The following is a 21,371-nucleotide window of genomic DNA, read 5'->3' as shown; positions in this document are numbered from 1 at the left end:
GTTGAAAGAGCCTACTCTCTGCTATCTTGACTATTTATTAGTGCATTTCGCTCCAAAACTATGCATTTTTGAGGGAATTATATTATGGGCTCTCACAATTATTTTTTAGATGTCATCGAATAAATAATATGTATGCTACTTGGCAAATGAATGAATAAAAAATGTAAAGAAATTCTGCAGTCAAGCTGTTTTTATTATGTAATCCCACATTTATTTTACTGGATATGTGTGCAACAAAAATTCAACATTCACATTTTGCTACTTTCTGTCAAGTCTACGCATACAATTTGATGCATAAATTCGATAAATCCAACGTATGCACCACACAGAACACACAGCAACTGCTTTTTCAACGCAATGCTGCAAGGCAAACGCAGCGTTCCATTGGAGATGAATGTACTTCTGGTGTACCAAAACGCTAAAAACACAGTCGGTCTGTTCGAAGCGTGACAACTTTACCAGTCAGGATGTACAGTAGGTCTACAGTGGCTGTCAATTGATTCACGTGACGGATGACGACTGCGGAGGATCTAACTGCTCGAGAAATACATTTGAGATAGCCAACCATCCTCAGGAGCATAGTCCTAAATTCTCCAAAGAGATGTCGCAGGTTTAACTGGTTTAGAGCAGCGTCAGTAATCCAACTGCGACGCAGATCTTCCCTCCTCACCACACTAGACAGCTCAACGCGCGCACAGCACAATGTTATTCAAGCAATGAATCCTGCGAATTTCACTAGAACTAAAAGAAATACAGAAGAATATATATTTGCGGTTGGTACTTACAAAATCCTTGCTTTTGCTATCGGAACAATCGGATTCTTCGGATTTTGCAACAATATTATTGTCATCATGCTGTACTACAGATTCAAGAGACTCCGGACCCCCACAAATTTGTTAATAGTAAACATAAGTATAAGTGACTTGTTGGTGTCTGTCATTGGAATTAACTTTACGTTTGTTTCGTGCATCAAAGGCGGATGGGACTGGAACTCGGCAACATGCGTCTGGGACGGATTCAGCAACAGTTTATTTGGTCAGTATATGAACTTCTGTGCTTTGGGTGTCTTACCTAGATTCACACATTCATCTAAAATAAAATATAAAATAAAAAATATTTGTACGTATTTTAATAGGCCTAATCCAATATTTGTTTTGTGGCAGCCTTTCCATTTAATTTGTGTTCCATGTTTGTATGTTTCAGATAACAAAGTTGAGTCTTTGGGGGTATTACATTTTCATAACTCTGTGATCCCTATAGTCTATTTCGTCTATTGCACGAGAAAGTTACTACCCATCTTATTCTGTTTAGCTGTTTAGCACACTTTCTCCCTATTTATTTATGAAACCAGTCTTTATATGGTTGTGGATGTTTATGAATGCCATTGCCGCTATGGGGATGAAGCTGATTCGTGTCAAGGAAACCTCGGAAATATCCGTGTAATTCTATCCCTATCTGTGTCTGGCGCCCCTTTTACACACTGGAAAATATGGAATATTTTGTTGACAAGTGGCTAGTTTTCTATACTGTAATCATTGTACATATATCCATTTCATGGATAGACTATGACATAAGTAGGCTCAATAATGTTTGTATCAATTCCAGCAGTTGATTTAAATAGCTGATTGCGCCTTTAGTGCGTGTTTACTACACTATACATTCAAAAGTATGTGAACACCACTTCAAATTAGTGGATTCGGCTATTTCAGCCACACACGTTGCTGACAGGTGTATAAAATCGAGCACACAGCCATGCAATCTCCATAGACAAACAGTGGCAGTAGAATAGCCTTACTGAAGAGCTCAGTGACTTTCAATGTGGCACCGTCATAGGATGTCACCTTTCCAACAAGTCAGTTCATCAAATTTCTGCCCTGCTAGAGCTGCCCCGGTCAACTGTAACTGCTGTTATTGTGAAGTGGAAACGTCTAGGAGCAACAACGGCTCAGCTGCGTAGTGGTAGGCCACATAAGCTCACCGAACGGGACCGCTGAATGCTGAAGTGCGTAGCACGTACAAATTGTCTGTCCTCGGTTGCAACACTCACTACCAAGTTCCAAACTGCCTCTGGAAGCAACGTCAGCACAATAACTGTTCGTCCGGAGCTTCATGAAATGGGTTTCCATGGTCGAGCAGCCACACACAAGCCTAAGATCACCATGCACAATGCCAAGCGTCCGCTGGAGTGGTGTAAAGCTCGCCACCATTGGACTCTGGAGCAGCCACATATGCCGAATACAACAGGTGTAGACATTACAGTGAAATGCTTACTTGCAAGCCCTTAACCAACAATGCAGTTTTTTAAAAAGTAAAATAAAAAAAGTGTTAAGTAAAAAAATAAAAGCAAATAACTAAAGAGCAGCAGTAAAATAAAATAACAGTAGGGAGGCTATATACAGGGGGGTACCGGTACAGAGTCAATGTGCGGGGGCACCGGCTAGTCAAGGTAATTGAGGTAATATGTACATGTGGGTAGAGTTAAAGTGACTATGCATAAATAATAAACAGAGTAGCAGCAGCGTAAAAGAGGGGGATGGGGTGGGGTGGGGGGGCAGTGCAAATAGTCCGGGTAGCCATGATTAGCTGTTCAGGAGTCTTATGGCTTGGGGGTAGAAGCTGTTGAGAAGCCTTTTGTACCTAGACTTGGCGCTCCGGTACCACTTGCCGTGCAGTAGCAAAGAGAACAGTCTATGACTAGGGTGGCTGGAGTCTTTGACCATTTTTAGGGCCTTCCTCTGACACCGCCTGGTATAGAGGTCCTGGATGGCAGGAAGCTTGGCCCCTGTGATGTACTGGGCCGTACGCAGTACCCTCTGTAGTGCCTTGCGGTCGGAGGCCGAGCAGTTGCCATACCAGGCGGTGATGCAACCAGTCAGGATGCTCTCGATGGTGCAACTGTATACATTTTTGAGGATCTGAGGACCCATGCCAAATCTTTTCAGTCTTCTGAGGGGGAATAGGCTTTGTCGTGCCCTCTTCACAACTGTCTTGGTGTGTTTGGACCAACTCCATATTAATGCCCATGATTTTGAAATGATTTGTCAATATAAACAATTATATGATAATGACCTTCATGGGGGAGGGATACCATTTGCATGCTCTGTACAGTCGCTAGTGAAAGTCTACACACCCCTTGCAGAGTCTTCACATTTTGTGGCCTTATTATTCATTAATTATTCAAATTATTCAAGCTCAGTAAATTTGGTTGGGAATTCTTGATGGACAACAATATTCAATGCTTGTCACTGATTTACAAGCAGATTTAGGTCAGGACTGAGACTACTAGACCATTCAGGAACACTCAACACCTCTTGGAAAGCCATTCTTGTGTGTCTTTGGCATTAGAATGTGTGTAATTGTTCTGCTGAAAATAAAACTATGGCAGGGTTAGGTTTTCAGAAGACTATGGCAGGTTTTCCTAAAACGTTTTACCTGTCCTTTGTTCCTTTCATATTTATTTTGATCCTAAAATACTCCCTAGCCCCTGCCGGTAACAAGCATACCCATAACATGATGTTGCCACCACAATATTCATCTTATTACACTGAGTGTACAAAACATTAAGAACACTTTCCTAATTTTGACTTGTTTCTCCATTGAATCCTATGGGGAATTATTGATATTTATTTTTTCTCCATTTTTTATATCGATAATGGAATGAATATATGATAAAATAGCTATCCATACAGTTCAGGTTATTTTTTCCGACCCATTTCATCTATGTTATTACCGTCATTGGGTGCTTAGGGCGAGTGAGAGACACAATCACTTAACGGTCTCTTCCCTATTTATTAAAGGAATCATCACTTATTAACGAAGAGGTCTGCTAATGAGGTTGTTAGTGCAACCTTCACGCCCTCTGCGCTCTCTCACTCTCTCTTTCTCTCACTCTCTCTCTCTCTCTCTCTCTCTCTCTCTCTCTCTCTCTCTCTCTCTCTCTCTCTCTCTCTCTCACTCTCTCTCTCTCTCGCTTTCTCTCTCTCCCTCTCTCTGTCTCTCTCCCTCTTTCCCCATATCTCTCTCTCAGGCACATGTAACCTACTGTAGGCTAAGTGCAATATTGTCCGATATAATTATATGCGGGACTTTTCTCATCTGTCCAATGTCTTCATATATTGTAAACTATTTAAATATAAAAAATGATGTTATTTGTTGCCTCCAAAAACAAATAGTTCACTCTTGTAGGATGGATGGGGGTAACTGTAGCACATGGGAATAAAACAGCATGGTCATTTGACTTCGATGTCCGCATTGCTCCTCACTATAGTCCAAGTTTGCTTTTGAACAGATCAATAAAATGTGAAGGGCTTTTCGAAGTGCACAAAAATTGCCAAAACAGCCAAAACAGAAGAACAGCCTGCACCAAGACAGAGACACTGAAGATGCTGGTTAATATAACAATTAATGATAATTAGCATACAGGCACACTAAAGCCCCTCAGAAAGAGATGACTGGCACAGAATATTGATACCATATTCATCTACCACAGCATGTGAAACAACTCTGACATTCTTCAACAGTCTAAATTTGGATGACTCTCTCAGGACATCCTGCACCTGTTACACCCATTGTATTCATGCAGTGTGGTCCTGTCAGTTTGACCTGTACAGACATGTTATGTATTAGTTGTGTTATAGTGTGCAGTAACACTCTGTGCTCGAACAGCTCCCCTTATATTGCAACACATCTGTGCTGCAACGCTTGGTGTTGATTGGGCCAAATGTCTGGCAAAAGTAATTGCTCTGCAATGGAGAAATTGAATGTGACCATAATGTGTTTTCTGGAGATTGTTGAAGGTAGAATGTGTGATTTGATCAAAATGAAGGGTTTGTGTGTGTTGACAGAATCAAATGCACAAACAACAAGACACCTCTCCTATTATTTCTCTTGTGAAGAAAATCATGATTCATTGCTAATAGGATATTTATGATTATTGATTATATATTGGGAAAATATTGATGAGGACTGAGTAATAACTGTAATAACAGTGTAATAACCAATTGCAGACAGTAATAATCAGGACCTACATATAAATATTGCATAACCCAGATTCGCTAGTCATTACTCAGCATCATCACCCATCTCCCTCCCTTCCAGGCATCGTGTCCATCATGAGTCTTTCAGCTCTGGCATACGAGCGCTATATCCGGGTGGTCTATGCTCAGGTGGTGGACTTCCCCTGGGCCTGGAGGTGCATCACCCACATCTGGCTCTACTCCCTGGCCTGGACAGGGGCTCCTCTTCTGGGGTGGAACCGCTACACCCTGGAGATCCACCAGTTAGGCTGCTCCCTGGACTGGACATCCAAGGACCCTATCGATGCCTCCTTCATTCTCCTCTTTCTCCTGGCCTGCTTCTTTGTCCCCGTGGGCATTATGATTTACTGCTATGGGAACATTCTCTACACGGTGCGAATGGTAAGAAGAAGGACTGTCTTGCTGTCTCTCCCTCCCATTTTCTTCTGTTGCTTCGTGTTTATGTCAGTGTGGTTTGTGTTGATCATCTTTAAATGTAAAAGTCCAATGCAGCCATTTTTACCTCAACATCAAAGCATTTCTGGGTAACAATTAAGAACTTTACTGTGATTGTTTTCAAATAAAATGGGCAAAAGGAAACTAAAATAGTTTCTTAGCAAAGACCAATTTCTCAAGCAAGAATTTTGCTAGGACTGTCTGGTAGTGGTCTGAGTGGGGAGGGGGAAACTTAAAACTAGCTGTTATTGGCAGGTTTGGAACTCTCTTTCTTATTGGTCTATTAAAGGCCCCCTGCAGTCAAAAACAAGATTTCCCTTGTTATATGTACAGTATATATGTATTTCCACACTATGAGGTTTAAATAATACTGTGAAATTGTGGAAATGATGATAATGCACTATTAACGTAAGAGCAGTTTGAAAAGACCGCCTGCAATTTCAGCCTGTTTTGGTGGGATGGAGTTTTGGCCTGCCTGGTGACATAACCAGGTGGCAAATTAGTTAATAGAAAAGTTTGTGGTCATACGCACATTCTTAAAAACATAGGTGCTGGGCTAATAAAGAATATTAGTATAGAACAAGAAGGCCCGCACACTGTTAAAGCTCCCAATTCACTGCTTTATTGACAACGTTTCAATCCGAAACTGATCTTTGTCGACAAAGATCAGTTTCGGATTGAAACGTTGTCAATAAAGCGGTGAGTTGGGAGCTTTAACAGTGTGCGGGCCTTCTTGTTCTATACTAAATTAGTTAATAACCAATAAAAACCTCTGCCAATAACAGCTATTTTTCAGTTATCCTCTCCCCACTCAGACCACTCCCAGATAGTCTTAGAAAATGTTTTGCTTGAGAAATTGCTCTTCGCTAAGAAGTTATTTTTGTTTCTTTTTGACCACTTTAATTGAAAACAATCACAGTAAAGAACTTAATTGTTACCCAGAAATTATTTGATATTGAGATAAAAACGGCTGCGTTGGACCTTTAACTAATTTACCACCTTGTGATGTCACCACGCAGGCCAAAAGTATTTTCAAACAGCTATTACACTAAAAGGGCATTATCATAATTTTCACAATTTCACAGTATTCTTAACCTCTTAAGTGTGGATATACATATAAAACACAGGGAAATCACGTTTTTGACTGCACTGGGCCTTTAAAGAGCTCAAGATGAGACAAAGTCCAGAGTAAGTCAATAAAGTGAAGTGAACTGAACCAAACTAATCATAGAAGTGAATGCCTAATACAGGATACAGAAAAACCTTTCCTTCTATGGACATTTTCTATGCAGGTTGATGTTTATTGTCATGACTCTTGCCCTGGAGGCAGAACTGAGTGATTTCCACTAGATGGGCCAGCTGCAAAGTCATAATTTGCTATATCTTAAAAATTCATGAAAACAAAAATGAGCTTTTTGGTCTTAATTTAAGGTTAGGGTTAGGCTACGGTTAACATTGTGGTTAAGGTTAGGTTTAAGGTTAAAGTTAGGTTTAAAGTGTAATTACTTTGTGGCTGTGCCAACTTGTGACCACTCTGCAGAGCTGCCTCCAGGGCAAGATTCATGACAATAAATGCCAACCTGCATTTTCTTTGCGCTAAATTTCAGCGAAGTACAAACTTTAATGGACATTTTTGTTCCATTATCACACGGAATGACCACCACTTGATCTTTTTCCTTTTATCTTTCACCTACCTTTCCAAAATGTATCTACATTTCCTCCATTCCTCCTTCCTCCTTCCTCACTCTTAAGTGCTTCAAATCATCCTGATGTACCACTTTACCACCCTGCATAGACTCTGCCACGCTGGTTCTGTAGAGAGCATTTTTAAAGCTCATTGTCCTTAGTAGCTAACATAAATCAGTGATGGTTATGGACTGTAGCATGAGAACCAGCATTAACCACGAGCCGTAAGCAGCCATGTTTCACTAATCTCATCAGCTTGTCACCTGGCCAGCAGCCTGTTGCCCTGTAATAAAAGAGGGTTGCCTGTGAGGATGATAGGGTTTGAAGTGGGTTCACTCAGCAGTGGACTGCACGGTTACTATGGAGAGGACAGTATGGTGTGGGGAGCTGTGTGTGCATTTGCGCGCATGCTTGTGTGTGTGTGTGTGTGTGTGTGTGTGTGTGTGTGTGCGTTTGCGTGTGTACGTGCTTGTGTGTGTATGAACTAATCTGAAAAAAAACTATAGTATTCACTGTTGTGTTTTTGCAGACTTTACTGTACTATTCACTATAGTGTTTTTGCAGACTAAAGTCAGCAAAAACACTACATTGAATACTGTAGTATTTACTGTGGTATACTGTAGTGAAATAACTGTAGTACATACGATAGTAATTAATGTAGTGTTTTTGCAGATTGTAGTATACTGTAGTATTTACTGTAGTTTTTTGCAGACTGTAGTATACTGTAGTATTTATTGTAATGTTTTTGTGACATTACTGTAGTATTTACTATAGTGTTTTTGTTTTATTATCTTTGACATAGAAGTGGAGGCTTTCTGCTTCAGGAAACCTACTGGAGAAATACTAAAAGAGCACATTTTCCATAACCTGTAGGTAGACTGGGGTCTGAACGGATTGTTCAGAGCTTCTGCTCTTTTCTATAATCTGTAGTAAAGTAAGTAAAGAGACTTGGGGCTTGTAGGGATATCTCAGGGCCTCCTGCCTTGTTCTACCGCTCTTCTCAGTGTGTCTATCCAGTCGAGGGGGAGGTTTGGAAAGGGGGAGGGGTGTTGGAGTTGTCCTTTTGTCCTCTGGTACTTGATTTTAATTAAAACAAACTTTATTGGATAATTAAATGTAAAGAAGAAAAATAAAGAAGACAAATAAAAAGAGGAGGGAGGGATTGGGTACGGGATACGGACCCGGTTTAGGGTAAGATTTAGGGAGTAGGGTTGGGTACGGGATACGGACCCGGTTTAGGGTAAGATTTAGGGAGTAGGGTTGGGTACGGGATACGGACCCGGTTTAGGGTAAGGTTTAGGGGGTAGGGTTGGGTACGGGATACGGACCCGGTTTAGGGTAAGATTTAGGGAGTAGGGTTGGGTACGGGATACGGACCCGGTTTAGGGTAAGGTTTAGGGGGTAGGGTTGGGTACGGGATACGGACCCGGTTTAGGGTAAGGTTTAGGGAGTAGGGTTGGGTACGGGATACGGACCCGGTTTAGGGTAAGTTTTAGGGGGTAGGGTTGGGTACGGGATACAGACCCGGTTTAGGTTAAGGTTTAGGGGGTAGGGTTGGGTACGGGATACGGACCCGGTTTAGGGTAAGGTTTAGGGAGTAGGGTTGGGTACGGGATACGGACCCGGTTTAGGGTAAGGTTTAGGGGCTAGGGTTGGGAATAGGATACGGACCCAGTTTAGGGTAAGGTTTAGGGGCTAGGGTTGGGAATAGGATACGGACCCGGTTTAGGGTAAGGATATGGGGATGGGAAAAAAATAGGGGATGTAAACTTGCTCTTCAGGATACTGGGAGGGTGTGGTGCTTTGTGATTGTGGGTAGTTAGTTGAGGATGTTGTTTGTGTTTGTGTTTCCATCTTACAACAGGAGCAGGCAGAGAGGATTACGCACAGGTCTAAAACCTGTAGGGAGCACAATATATGGTCTATACTTGGCGTGTAGATTTCTCACTTATGTGTGGCACATATTGTGATATGGGGAGGGGAATGGGCAGGGTATATGCCAATTAAATACTGTAGTTAAAAAAGTGTTTTTGCGGACTGTAGTGTTTTTGGAAACATTACTGTAGTATTTACTACAGTGCTGTTTTTGCAGATAATACTCTAGTATTTACTATAGTACAGTATTCTACAGTATATTACAACATTCTATAGTAAGTACTACACATGATAGAGGGATACTACAGTGTGTAGTATAGTATTCTACAGTATACTACAGTTTACTATAAAGTCAAATTAATTAATGTGGGTGTAGTCAATTGACCCAGATGTTTACCGGTTTCTGTGCATCAGCTTGGCACCGCTGCCTCCACTGTGCCTGTCTTTGCTTCTTTAAGTATTTACAACCTTTAAGGACGTAAGTAATTACTTTCTGCACAGCCCCAGGTCCCCAGGGCATCAAGGCTTCCCTCAACCACTGAAGCTCTGCCCTTCCCCTGCCCATGTTTGTTGAGGGTGCTCTGAGAACCCCTGAGAAACTCAGCATGAACCTCTGACTCACCATTATAGGGAAACCTCAGTGAACTGCAGTCTTAGAGAATGCTGATTACTACTGGGCTTCTTAAGACCGTCAAAGAGAGGTTTCCAAATATGCAAAGCTCTGGAGGATTGTATCCTTCACAAGAGAAAAACTTTGGCGAGCTTTAAAAGACTGTTATGTGAGAACTCTTCATAAATTATGCCCCAATAGAAGTTTCCATGACTATCAATGTCAGAAAGTGGGGCCAAGTCAGTCAGTGGTCAATAATTGATTAACTAATCATACTGATCAATTATATAGGGTAGTAAGGAGTGAGTGAGTGACTGAATGACTGACTTGTTTAATTGGTCTAACAAGACTAAATACTGTCTTTTTCGATAGAGCAGTTTCAATCCGTTTAGAAATGTTCTGACCATTGCCAATCAGACCGTTAGCGGTGACTAAGTAATCTCTGCTCTCCCTGTCTGCTCTGTCTATCACTGCACAGATGCACTATGCCCATGGGCTGATACATAACCAAAGGTCAATGTTCTGTAATGCCCACCTGAGACTCAGATATTCAGTTCAGATGAAACGTTATTGGGAAATTCATTGTGCAGCCAGGAGTATGCCTAGGCCTACATACCGGTAAGACAATACAGTATACACAACAAAGACACAAATATAAACTATTAAGTAACAACAAGGCCGACTTCCAATACCTACATCAAAATCAAAGCAATTGGCAAGCTAAAAAGCTGACCGGAAAATGCAAACAATGACAGCCTAAATCAACAGATATCTGCATGATTCATTTAAATAAAAGGCATACATTAAAGGTAGGTTGGTTCTTACAATCAACAAGGACGCATGACAAACAAAGCAAACTCGACCAAACAATGTCGAAATGAGGAAGTAGCCTACATTTTAGGGATTTTATATCTTTATTAGAAATGAAACAACATAGGGGATGGAAACTGGGAGGGTGTGGTGCTTTGTGATTGTGGGTAGTTGGTTGAGGATGTTGTTTGTGTTTCCATCTTACAACAGGAGCAGGCAGAGAGGATTACGCACAGGTCTAAAATCTGTAGGGAGCACAATATATGGTCTATACTTGGCGTGTAGATTTCTCACTTATGGGTGGCACAAATTGCGACATGGGGGAGGGGAATGGGCAGGGTATAGGCAAATTAAATACTGTAGTTAAAAAACTTTAGTGTTTTTGCGGACATTACTGTAGTATTTACTACAGTGCCTATTTGCAGCTAACACTGTAGTATCTACTATAGTATTCTACAGTATATTACAACATTCTATAGACAATCTTAGACATTTTCTGACCATTGCCATTCAGACCGTTAGTGGTGACTCAGTAATCTCTGCTCTCCCTGTCTGCTCTGTTTATCACTGTGCTCTTTCTATCACCCTGTCTGCTCTGTCAAATCATCGTGCCTACAGAGCTTCCACGACCCCTGCCACAGCAAAGTTTGATTCTAGCCTACATAAGATTTAATAACTTTTAAAACCATGACCACAGAGAGACTGTCAAAAAATACAGCAAAGAGCTACTGTTTTTATGAGTGAGTTCAACACTGTCAACACAGTTTTAATTAAACACTGTCAACACAGTTTTTATTCAAACTGTCAACACAGTTTTTATTCAACACTATTACAAAACATAAAACGTGCTATTCCTTACTTCCACTTGCGCTGCAGCTGGAATGAATGAGGAGCCAAGTGTATCAATAGCCCTGCGTTTGTATTATTATTAGCAGCTCGTCGTGTCTACTTTAATATCGAGGAATATTTCACATTCTCTGGTCATAGGAACAACATGAATTTGTGCATGACTGAGGCAGATGTGGTGCGACTCGAGTTTCACCATCAGATGGAAGACGATGTCCCCTCTCTCTGGTCAGTCTCACTGGCGGAAAGGAAGGAGAGAGCAGGGACTGTGAGAGGCGGTCCCTCTGCTGCTCTCTCCCTCCGCTGAGACTAATGTTGTGTTCAAAACAACTGGGAACTCGAAAATATCCAACTTACAACTTAAGTGCGTTCAAGACAACTGGGAACTCGTAAAAACAACTACATCTGACTGGGAAAAATTGTTTTGAACGGTCATCCAACTCAGAAACTCTGGCATCTTTCTAGAGCTCTGACTTTCCGACCTAAAGATTGAGAATTTAGCCAGGACACTGGAGTTAAAACCCTTACTCTTACGATAAGTGCCATGGGATCTTTAGTGACCACAGAGAGTCAGGTCACCCGTTTAACATCCCATCCAAAAGACAGCACCCTACACAGAGCAATGCTGCTGTATATTATTTTCAGACCAGAGGAAAGAGTGCCTCCTACTGGCCCTCCAACACCACATCCAGCAGCATCTGGTCTCCCTTCCAGGGACCAACCCTGCTTAGCTTCAAAGGCAAGCCAGCAGTGGGATTCAGGGTGGTACATAATTCCTACAGAACAGTTTTTATTACGTTAATGTTACAAGTAATGTTTAAAAAAAATTCTGAGAGGTAGATCTCGGCTTGCTTTTTGACTGTGAAAGTGATCTTGACCACTGGTTGTTGACCACTGCTCTATTTCATGGAAAGAGCAGGTGTTCTTAATGTTTTGTATACTCAGTTTATAACTAATATGTCAGTGGAAGTGACATATAACTGCAATGGTTATTCAGTATGTCCCAATTTGTTGACATATTCTAATGAGACCATGTTAGTAAGTGATGAGATTCTTTCCTATTGTCATTCCCAACAGCTCCGCTCCATCCAGGACCTTCAGACATTGCAGATCATTAAGATCCTGCGCTATGAGAAAAAGGTGGCCATCATGTTCTTGCTGATGATCTCCTGTTTCCTGGTGTGCTGGACACCATATGCCGTGGTGTCCATGATGGAAGCCTTTGGCAGGAAGAGCATGGTCACCCCCGCCATCGCCATCGTCCCCTCCGTCTTCGCTAAATCCAGCACGGCCTATAACCCTCTCATCTACATCTTCATGAGCAGAAAGGTGAGGGGACCTCTGATAGAGGAAATGCTTTGAAACAAGCCCTTTTCCAAATTTAAAGGAAAACCACACTTCAAAATCAAGGTTTGTCTGTTGTTTTCAGACCTCATTGTAGCATAATAGCTGAATCAGGGCCGGCCCTAGCCTTTTGGGGGCCCTAAGCGAGATTTGGTTAGGCGTGCCCCCACCTACCGGGCAAAACATTTAAGCTGCCCCCCTCTTGGCAGTAGAGAGACATTTTTTGCAGTTTTAAAGCTAATTTCCTGCAATTAAACAAATTTTGCCGTGACCTATCCCATGTTCATACGATATCTGGTTGAGAGTGACTAACAAAATCAATGGGGCCCCCTGGAGGTCAGGGCCCCTGGGCACGTACCCTGCGTGCCAGTCAGTAATTTGGCCAGGATTACTACAAGGTTTAGATAGTTGGCTAGACTAACTTACCTAGCAATATAAAAATGTTTAGCTGACATAGGCTAATTGAGTGACTGTCAGTGACTGACATAACAAGAGGAAAACTGCTTGTGCACAACCACATTTTGAAATTGCACCTTGTGTATTCTACTCTTCTAAGTCTCAACATTAAATTGAGACCCTGACTGAGTTCCTCTCTCTCTTTCTTCTCCTCCTCCTGTCCCTCTGGCAGTTCCGGCACTGCTTGCTGCAGCTGCTGTGCTCCCGGCACTCGTGGATTCAGCGCAGCATCAAGGACCGCCCCCTGGCCCGGAGCATCGAGCGGCCTATCCGCCCAATCGTCATGTCCCACCGAGGGGGCGGGGAACGACCAAAGAAGAGGGTGACCTTCAGCTCCTCCTCCATCGTCTTCATCATCGCCAGCAATGACGTGCAACACCTGGACACCACCTCCAAGAGCGGCGGTATGTCGTCAGAGGGCATCCAGGTGCGGCCGCTGTGACAGAGCATTATGGGTACTGTAGTACATCATGCTACACCCAGGTCACCATGGGAACTGACTAATCACCTCATATCACCTGTTCCTCTGTATACCTCAGGACTTCCTCTCATGAAACACAGAATCCAGAAGTTCCAAAACACCTTTCTGACACAAGACTACTGGTTCTCATTTTAGCCTTTTTTAAGATCCATCGCTATAAACTGTAGAGACTTTTTCCCAACCCTCTTTCACTGTGCCTCAGAAGGAACAAACCCTTGAAGTGTTCAATGTACTGTATGCAGACTGTATCACCGTGAACGCTCTTAAACACTCCATTCTACCATCTATCCATCAGTTATGGTAACCGAATGATGTAGCTGTGAGTTTGTGGCCTATTTCTCTTGGCTCGAACACTGTTGTTTTCAATGGCACCTCTGTAATTGTGTCTGCCAGCCTTTGACAAAGTCTCATGCTGAGCTGGGTGTTTTTAAACAGTACCCCCTGTGTCATACCGGAGGTCAGCAGTGTTAATGGACCAGTAATTGGCTGAGGAAGAGAAAGTGATGTTGATTATTACTATTTCCCTGGTTGGCAGCTTTATTGTGCTGAATGAACTTATGAGGAAATGCCTTACAATATTGCAGCAGCACATTCTGCACAACACTCTCTCCACCTTTGTCACATCCAGGTACAAGAAATATATCCTATATTCAGGGGTGAAAGTAGATTTAAATTCTTCCCGGTACAGGGACCTCCTATATGTGTGCACGCACTTAATTCTGCTTATATTTTCCAACATTTGGTAGGCTATTTGTTTGTCAACTTGTCTATAATTAGATACATGCAGGTTGTCATCTGTCATTACTTGATGCTCGTCTAGAATACTAAATAAAGCCTTGCTCACCAGAATAATGTCATAAACTGATAGAATGATCAATGCATCATCAACAATATAGTTGATGTCTGTAAAGTTTTCTCTTTCATTTCTGCTTCTCTCATGGAGCAAGGGACCATGGAGATTTTCTGTGCAACATTTCCAAATGACATCAGTTTGACCGATTTTGGATGCATATTTTATGTGGTTGAACATGAAATACTCTCAGCCTTTACAGTATGTCCCTGAAATAAATTGTACGTTTATTTCTCTCAAGATGCTGAAAGAAATACATTATATTTCTCTACTCCTGTTCCAGAGACAAAACACTTAATATTAGTTATTATTATCATAGGCTACATGAGGCCTACAGTCAGTGTCCAGGACCTCACCCACTGGGCAAAAACTGGTTGAATCCACGTTGTTTCCACGTCATAAAAAAACAAAAACATGATGATGTTGAATCAACGTGGAAAACTGTTTGAATTTGAAAAAAGTCATAAATGTAAGGGCATTTCGTCTCTTTTTCACCCAACTTTTTATCTAAATCCAATGTCATGGTGACATTTTTTGTTGATTTCATGTTGAATTCACATTAGTTGACAACTCAACCAAATGTAAATCAAAACTAGACGATGAACTGACGTTTGTGCCCAGTGGGCAGTTACTATTCCAACTATTAGGCTACTCCACTCTAAAATAATTCCGGCATCCATACAGTGCCATTTGATAAATGCAAAGAGACATCAGTTACAAAACACCAAAAAGTGTAATGAATGACATTTGGTGATTGTCATTCATTAGGCCTACACAAGTCTTGTAACCTGAATTGATGTGTACACTGCTGTCCATGTGCATCTCGGTCTCAACCACTCATCTCTGCTTTGGCAAAATGTCTGTGTTATTGTCGAACCACACTGTAAGGGATCGGGGGTTGGCTGGTTCTAGACAGAGTCTGACACTTCCCCGATCTACAGAGAGGGGGAGTCATCAGACTCGATCTGATTCACCTGAGTTCTGAGCACACCTGTCAGTAATTAGTGTAGGATTTAAGGTGTGCTCAGAAGCTCAGTCGGCGCGAGGTATTGTTCCATTGTGACTTGCTAAGCGTTTTTGTTCCGAGAGAGAGAGAGAGAGAGAGAGAGAGAGAGAGAGAGAGAGAGAGAGAGAGAGAGAGAGAGAGAGAGAGAGAGAGAGAGAGAGAGAGAGAGAGAGAGAGAGAGAGAGAGAGAGAGAGAGAGAGAGAGAGAGAGAGAGAGAGAGAGAGAGAGAGAGAGAGACCATGAATTTTGCCAATTACTATAGACGGTTCGTGCGTAATTTCAGCACAACCGCAGCTCCCCTGTCGGCGATGACCAGCCACAAGGGTCGTGGTCTGAAATGGACGGAGGGGGCAGTGCGGGCTTTTGAGACATTGAAACAACGATTTACCACCGCTCCCATTTTATGTCAGCCGGATCCTACCTTGCTGTTCATCGTGGAGGTGGACGCCTCGGAGGTTGGAGTGGGAGCCGTGCTATCCCAGCGCCAAGGTGAGCCGCCCAAATCACGACCCTGTGCTTTTTTTTCTAAGAAGCTGAATCCGGCCGAGCAGAACTACGACGTGGGAAATCGTGAATTACTGGCGGTGAAGTTAGCACTGGAGGAGTGGAGACATTGGCTGGAGGGAGCAGCTCATCCGTTCCAAGTGGTCACGGACCACCGCAACCTGGAGTATCTTCACAGTGCCAAACGACTGAACTCCCGACAGGCAAGGTGGTCTTTATTCTTCAACCGTTTCCAATTCACTGTCTCTTATATTCCCGGGTCCAAGAATTGTAAGGCGGACGCGCTTTCCCGACGGTTCGAGCGCGCTGACAGACCGGTTGAACCAGAACCTATCCTCCCCATGAGTTGCCGTGCTGGTCCTGTGAGGTGGGCTATCGATGACACGATTCAGGAGAGCCTACAAGCGGAACCAGCCCCTCCAGAAACCCCGGTGTCGAAGGTGTTTGTACCAGCTCCGCTTCGACCTCAACTGATGGAATGGTGCCACACGTCGCTAGGATCTGGTCATCCCGGAATCACTCGAACTACACGACTCATCAGTCGAAAATACAGGTGGGATTCCCTCACAGATGACGTCAGAGACTACGTATTATCCTGCCCAGTATGTGCTCAGTCCAAGGCGCCTCGAGCACTACCGGAGGGTAAGCTGATGCCATTGCCAACTCCTCAACGACCCTGGTCGCACATTGCTATGGACTTTGTTACCAACCTACCAGAATCAGAGGGCCATACTGTAATTCTCGTGGTCATCGATCGATTCTCCAAGATGTGTCGGTTAGTACCCATGACCCGTTTACCTAACGCCACTCAGATGGCGGAGACTATGTTTAACCAGGTGTTCCGGCAGTTTGGTGTTCCGGAGGATATTGTTTCCGACCGGGGACCCCAGTTCGTATCCCGGGTTTGGAAGGCCTTCTGCGAACGCTTGGGCATCTCGGTGAGCCTCACCTCCGGATATCATCCCCAGGCCAATGGGCAGACAGAACGGCTCAACCAGGAAATTGGGAAGTATCTACGGCAACAATGTTCGCGGCAGCCGCAAGAGTGGAGCCGATTCCTTCCTTGGGTAGAGTATGCTCAGAACTCACTCGTCCACGCCCTTTCAGTGTGTTCTAGGGTATCAACCACCCCTGTTCCCGTGGGATACCGCACCCGGGATGGTACCGGCGGTGGACGAGTGGTTCCGTCGGAGTGCGCAGGTCTGGGAGACGGCCCATCAACATCTCAGTCAAGCCTCACAACAGCAAAAGACCTACGCCGACCGACGCCGGAGACCTACTCCCACTTATCAACCCGGGCAGCGAGTGTGGCTGTCTACCCGAGACCTGCGGTTCCGACGGAGCTGCAAGAAGCTCCAACCCAGGTACATTGGTCCCTTCAAGGTACAGAGACGTATTAACCCTGTCACCTACCGTCTGTTACTCCCTCGACACTACAGGATAAACCCTACGTTCCACGTCTCCCTGCTGAAACCTGTCCACTATAGCCCGATGTACCCCCCCATCGCTCAACAACCTACTACACCACCTTTGGAGGAGGAACAGGACACCACCTATACTGTCCACGAGATACTGGAGTCAAGACGGAGACGAGGGGGCATCGAATATCTCGTGGACTGGGAGGGATATGGACCTGAGGAACGGTCCTGGGTCCCTGCTAAGGACCTACTGGACCCCGCTCTCAAGGCCACCTTCCACGCTGAACACCCAGATCATCCAGGACCCCGACCCAGAGGAAGACCACCCGGTAGAGGTAGAAGGCCGTCAGGAGCCGGCCCTGGGGAGGGGGATACTGTAAGGGATCGGGGGTTGGCTGGTTCTAGACAGAGTCTGACACTTCCCCGATCTACAGAGAGGGGGAGTCATCAGACTCGATCTGGTTCACCTGAGTTCTGAGCACACCTGTCAGTAATTAGTGTAGGATTTAAGGTGTGCTCAGAAGCTCAGTCGGCGCGAGGTATTGTTCCATTGTGACTTGCTAAGCGTTTTTGTTCCGAGAGAGATAGAGTTTGTTGTTTTTGATTACCCGTGTATCCGACCTGTGCCTTGGTGTTTGACTTCCCGAATTGCTTAATCCTCTACTTGTCTACCCCAGTGATTACCGTTCTCTGATCCTGTGCCTGTGACCTCGACTACGACTAAGCCCGCTCCCTTGGTTCCTCTGCCTGTCTCTGCCTGGCCCGGTTTTGACCACAGCCCGCCCGACCACGATTAAGCTATTCCCTTGTCTGTACTCTAATAAAGCATCGCTATTCTGCGATTGGATCTTACCACTCTGTCCGAGTATTCATTACACACACAGCATTTTGGAGCATATTCCAGATGTTTTCAGGTCTATTTGCAAATGTTTCATGCGACTGACATGCGGAAATGATAAATAGGGTACTAGCCTACAGTATTCTTTGAATCTGTTGAAACTATTTATTTTGCCGGACCGGACCAGCTTACTTTCACCCCTGCCTATATTTAATTTCACCACACGCGCTAGAGCAGGGTTTCCCAAACTCAGTCCTCGGGACCCCAAGGGGTGCACGTTTTGGTTTTTGCCCTAGCACCGCACAGCTGATTCAAATAATCAACTAATCATCAAGCTTTGATAATTTGAATTAGTTGTGTAGTGTTAGGGCAACAACCAAAAGGTTCACCCCTTGGGGTCCCGAGGACCGAGTTTGGGAAACCCTGCTCTACAGTGATAAATGCAATCACTGTGAAATTACATTTGGTGGAATTACCTTTATGTAGAATAATATGAATGTAATTAAAGAGGGAAAAGATTGCAGTGGAGATCAGACTGGTCCCACAGGCTGCAGTGATGAGAAACTCCAGCGGCTCCAGGCTCCAGACAGAGCTCCTTTGATAATCCTCCTTGGTCTTCCCCTACAGGGACTGATTGGCCATCTGGCAATTCTAGTAAATGCCAGAAGGGCTGGAAAATTTTTTGTTGGTTAGGCTGGTCGAAATTGACACACACAAAATATAAAACAAATTTATAAGGTGACATTATATACTAATCTATAATGAGCCTTTGGTTGATCAGTGGGCAATGGCTGACCCCCCTACCAAGATGGGCCGGTCCAGTTTTCTGATAGGCTGAGCTGTCACACAAACTCACATTCAAAGTCAAAGACCTGCTTTGACTCTGTCATTAGACAGCCAAGATCATTGATCGTAAAAAAAAAAGGAAAGAGTGCCTATAAATGTAGAAAGAGCACATTTTACATTGTCATCTCACTCAAAACGTCCTATTTTTTGGGTGGCTAAAAAAATGATTTGGTTAAACAGTAAAGTGCATTATCCTCATGATTCCTGTAATGAAAGTGTCTGCCCTAACGGTGTGCCTGTTTCGTTGGGACCTGCCGCATTCTGATTGCATAACATAAAAAAATGCAATTGCGGGAAAAACACATATTTGGAAGCTCCGTCCCCTTGTCCCTGTTGAAGAGAGGAGAGTCTCAGCTTTCTGTAGGTATAATGTTTATTTCTCAACTCTCAATATTCAGCTATATAGCAACTACAGTATTTTACAACCAAACTATTTGATAAGGCTTTGAGATATTGAGCGGCGCACATGCAAAATGCGTACCGGCCATTGAGAGGGCTTAGGCCTATAGGTCTCATGGGTAGTAGCCTACAACTGCAACGTTTTTTTAGGACATTCAATTTACTGTTGGATGAATACATTGCTACAAGCAGTGGGTATTATATTTAGAGTTAGTGATCTAGTTAATGTGTTTTGAGTTTCCACTTTCTCAAGTGTTGAAACCCAAATTAATGAGCCTATAATATTAGTGCACATAAAGATGTATGTCATTATTGAAGAAAAAATCTGGATATTTTTTACTATAGTCTAATTGTCAACCCAAAATTCATGAGAATACCCGGATTAAGTTGCACATAAAAATATATTGAATCATGTATTTCTGCTTGGACATGTTAGATGAAACAACTTATTTATTGAATACCTCAGTAGTTTATTTATTACACTTCTTAATAAACTATGAATTACTTTATAAAATGATTGGGCTGGTGCCACCAACTGTAAAAGTTAGTAACACCAGTGACACCAGAGGAAAATGTTAGTCTGGAGCCCTGTAATAATTAACACTTAGGGACAGTTTGACGTTTACTGAGGTCTGGTCCAAAATATGGGAGGGTTGTCAAACTTTTTTTTTGCTTTGGGAAGTGTTTTTTTATTGGGCACAGGGGAGGGTAGTGCGTTTTTTCCCTGATTTACATTCACCATTTGGCAGGTTTTGCTATATAATGTCCTCATCTGCTTGTATGCGCCTCCCCTATCAAGGTGTTTTGGTACTTCCCTTATGCACTACGCTTTTCTGTGCGCTTACTCTACAACAGGTCAAGATAGTCTACCAGTCAACTGTCTATCGTGCCCTCTATCCATTGTGACAATAGTGGTAGTTGGATCCTTTGCCCAGCTCTGCAATAGGTTATTTAGCAATCATACCATACATAAAATCATTCAAATCTGTACCAATTTTCAAAATAAATCCACAATATAGAGGAATAGTTGATAAGCAGTAGAGAGACCAGGTGCGTCATTGCGCATGAAAGAACAGTGAAGACACGCAGCCAAACTTGTGTCATCATTCTACATTACGTATTGGCTACACAATACGTCAATTAGCCCATGAAGGTCAGCCATCATTACGCACCAATGAGGCGAGTGGTGTTCACTTGATTGACAGTGTCTTGGTCCAATAACATAGCTAGCTAGATAGCCAATGCGCTGGGCTATGTAAACGCCCTTTGTAACACAAACAACCATCATGCTAGAGCTGTGCGCAACAGTGATCATTCTCAAGGCGAAAGCAAACAGGACGCACAGTAGTTTACGTTACGCAGCGGTTCATTGTCTTCTACAAACTCTTCTCAAAATTGAAAAAGTAAAACATGGCTACTAAGAGTGGAAAAGCTAAATCGAAGTCCAAGTATACAAATTTGAATGAGATTATTGCAAAAATTGACCGAGAGAGTGACACAGAATGAATGGTTTTGATTCCAGCGCCAAATAAATGTTTTTGGAAGGAAAATATCCACTTTTCGATCAGTAAGTAAAATATGTTTTTGCTTCTTATGATAATGTAGTTGTTTAAATGGTTGCATATTCATTTGAAAATGTTTTATTTGATTTCTGTATATTAATACACACACACACACACACAGATTTTTAGAAATGTTTGCTAAATTGTTATTTATTTTTTAAACACGGAAATATCACATTTACATAAGTATTCAGACCCTTTACTCAGTACTTTGTTGAATCATCTTTGGCAGCGATTACAGCCTCAAGTCTTCTTGACTATGACGCTACAAGCTTGGCACACCTGTATTTGGGAAGTTTCTCCCATTCTTCTCTGCAGATCCTCTCAAGCTCTGTCAGGTTGGATGGGGAGCGTTGCTGGACAGCTAT

At 43.1% G+C, this 21,371-nt stretch overlaps 1 protein-coding gene across 2 annotated transcripts; it reads left to right on the top strand.

Annotated features, from left to right (window-relative positions):
• Positions 1-586: 586 nt before the first annotated feature.
• Positions 587-14,667, top strand: LOC311110866 (opsin-3-like). Of its 2 annotated transcripts, XM_084153466.1 has the most exons (5): positions 624-773; positions 976-1,035; positions 5,098-5,417; positions 12,376-12,627; positions 13,271-14,667. In XM_084153466.1, exons 3-5 carry the CDS (start codon positions 5,112-5,114, stop codon positions 13,538-13,540), a joined length of 828 nt encoding a protein of 275 aa, XP_084009592.1. In that variant the 5' UTR covers positions 624-773; positions 976-1,035; positions 5,098-5,111; the 3' UTR covers positions 13,541-14,667. The 2 variants fall into 2 exon arrangements, with proteins under 2 accessions (XP_084009591.1, XP_084009592.1); XM_084153465.1 differs by having other exon boundaries at positions 587-1,035.
• Positions 14,668-21,371: the final 6,704 nt, after the last annotated feature.

The sequence above is a fragment of the Coregonus lavaretus genome, assembly GCF_964263955.1.
Source record: "Coregonus lavaretus genome assembly, chromosome: 36".
NCBI lineage: Eukaryota > Metazoa > Chordata > Actinopteri > Salmoniformes > Salmonidae > Coregonus > Coregonus lavaretus.
The sequence above is the reverse complement of the archived record's forward strand: the minus strand, read 5'-3'. Positions and strand labels throughout refer to the sequence as shown.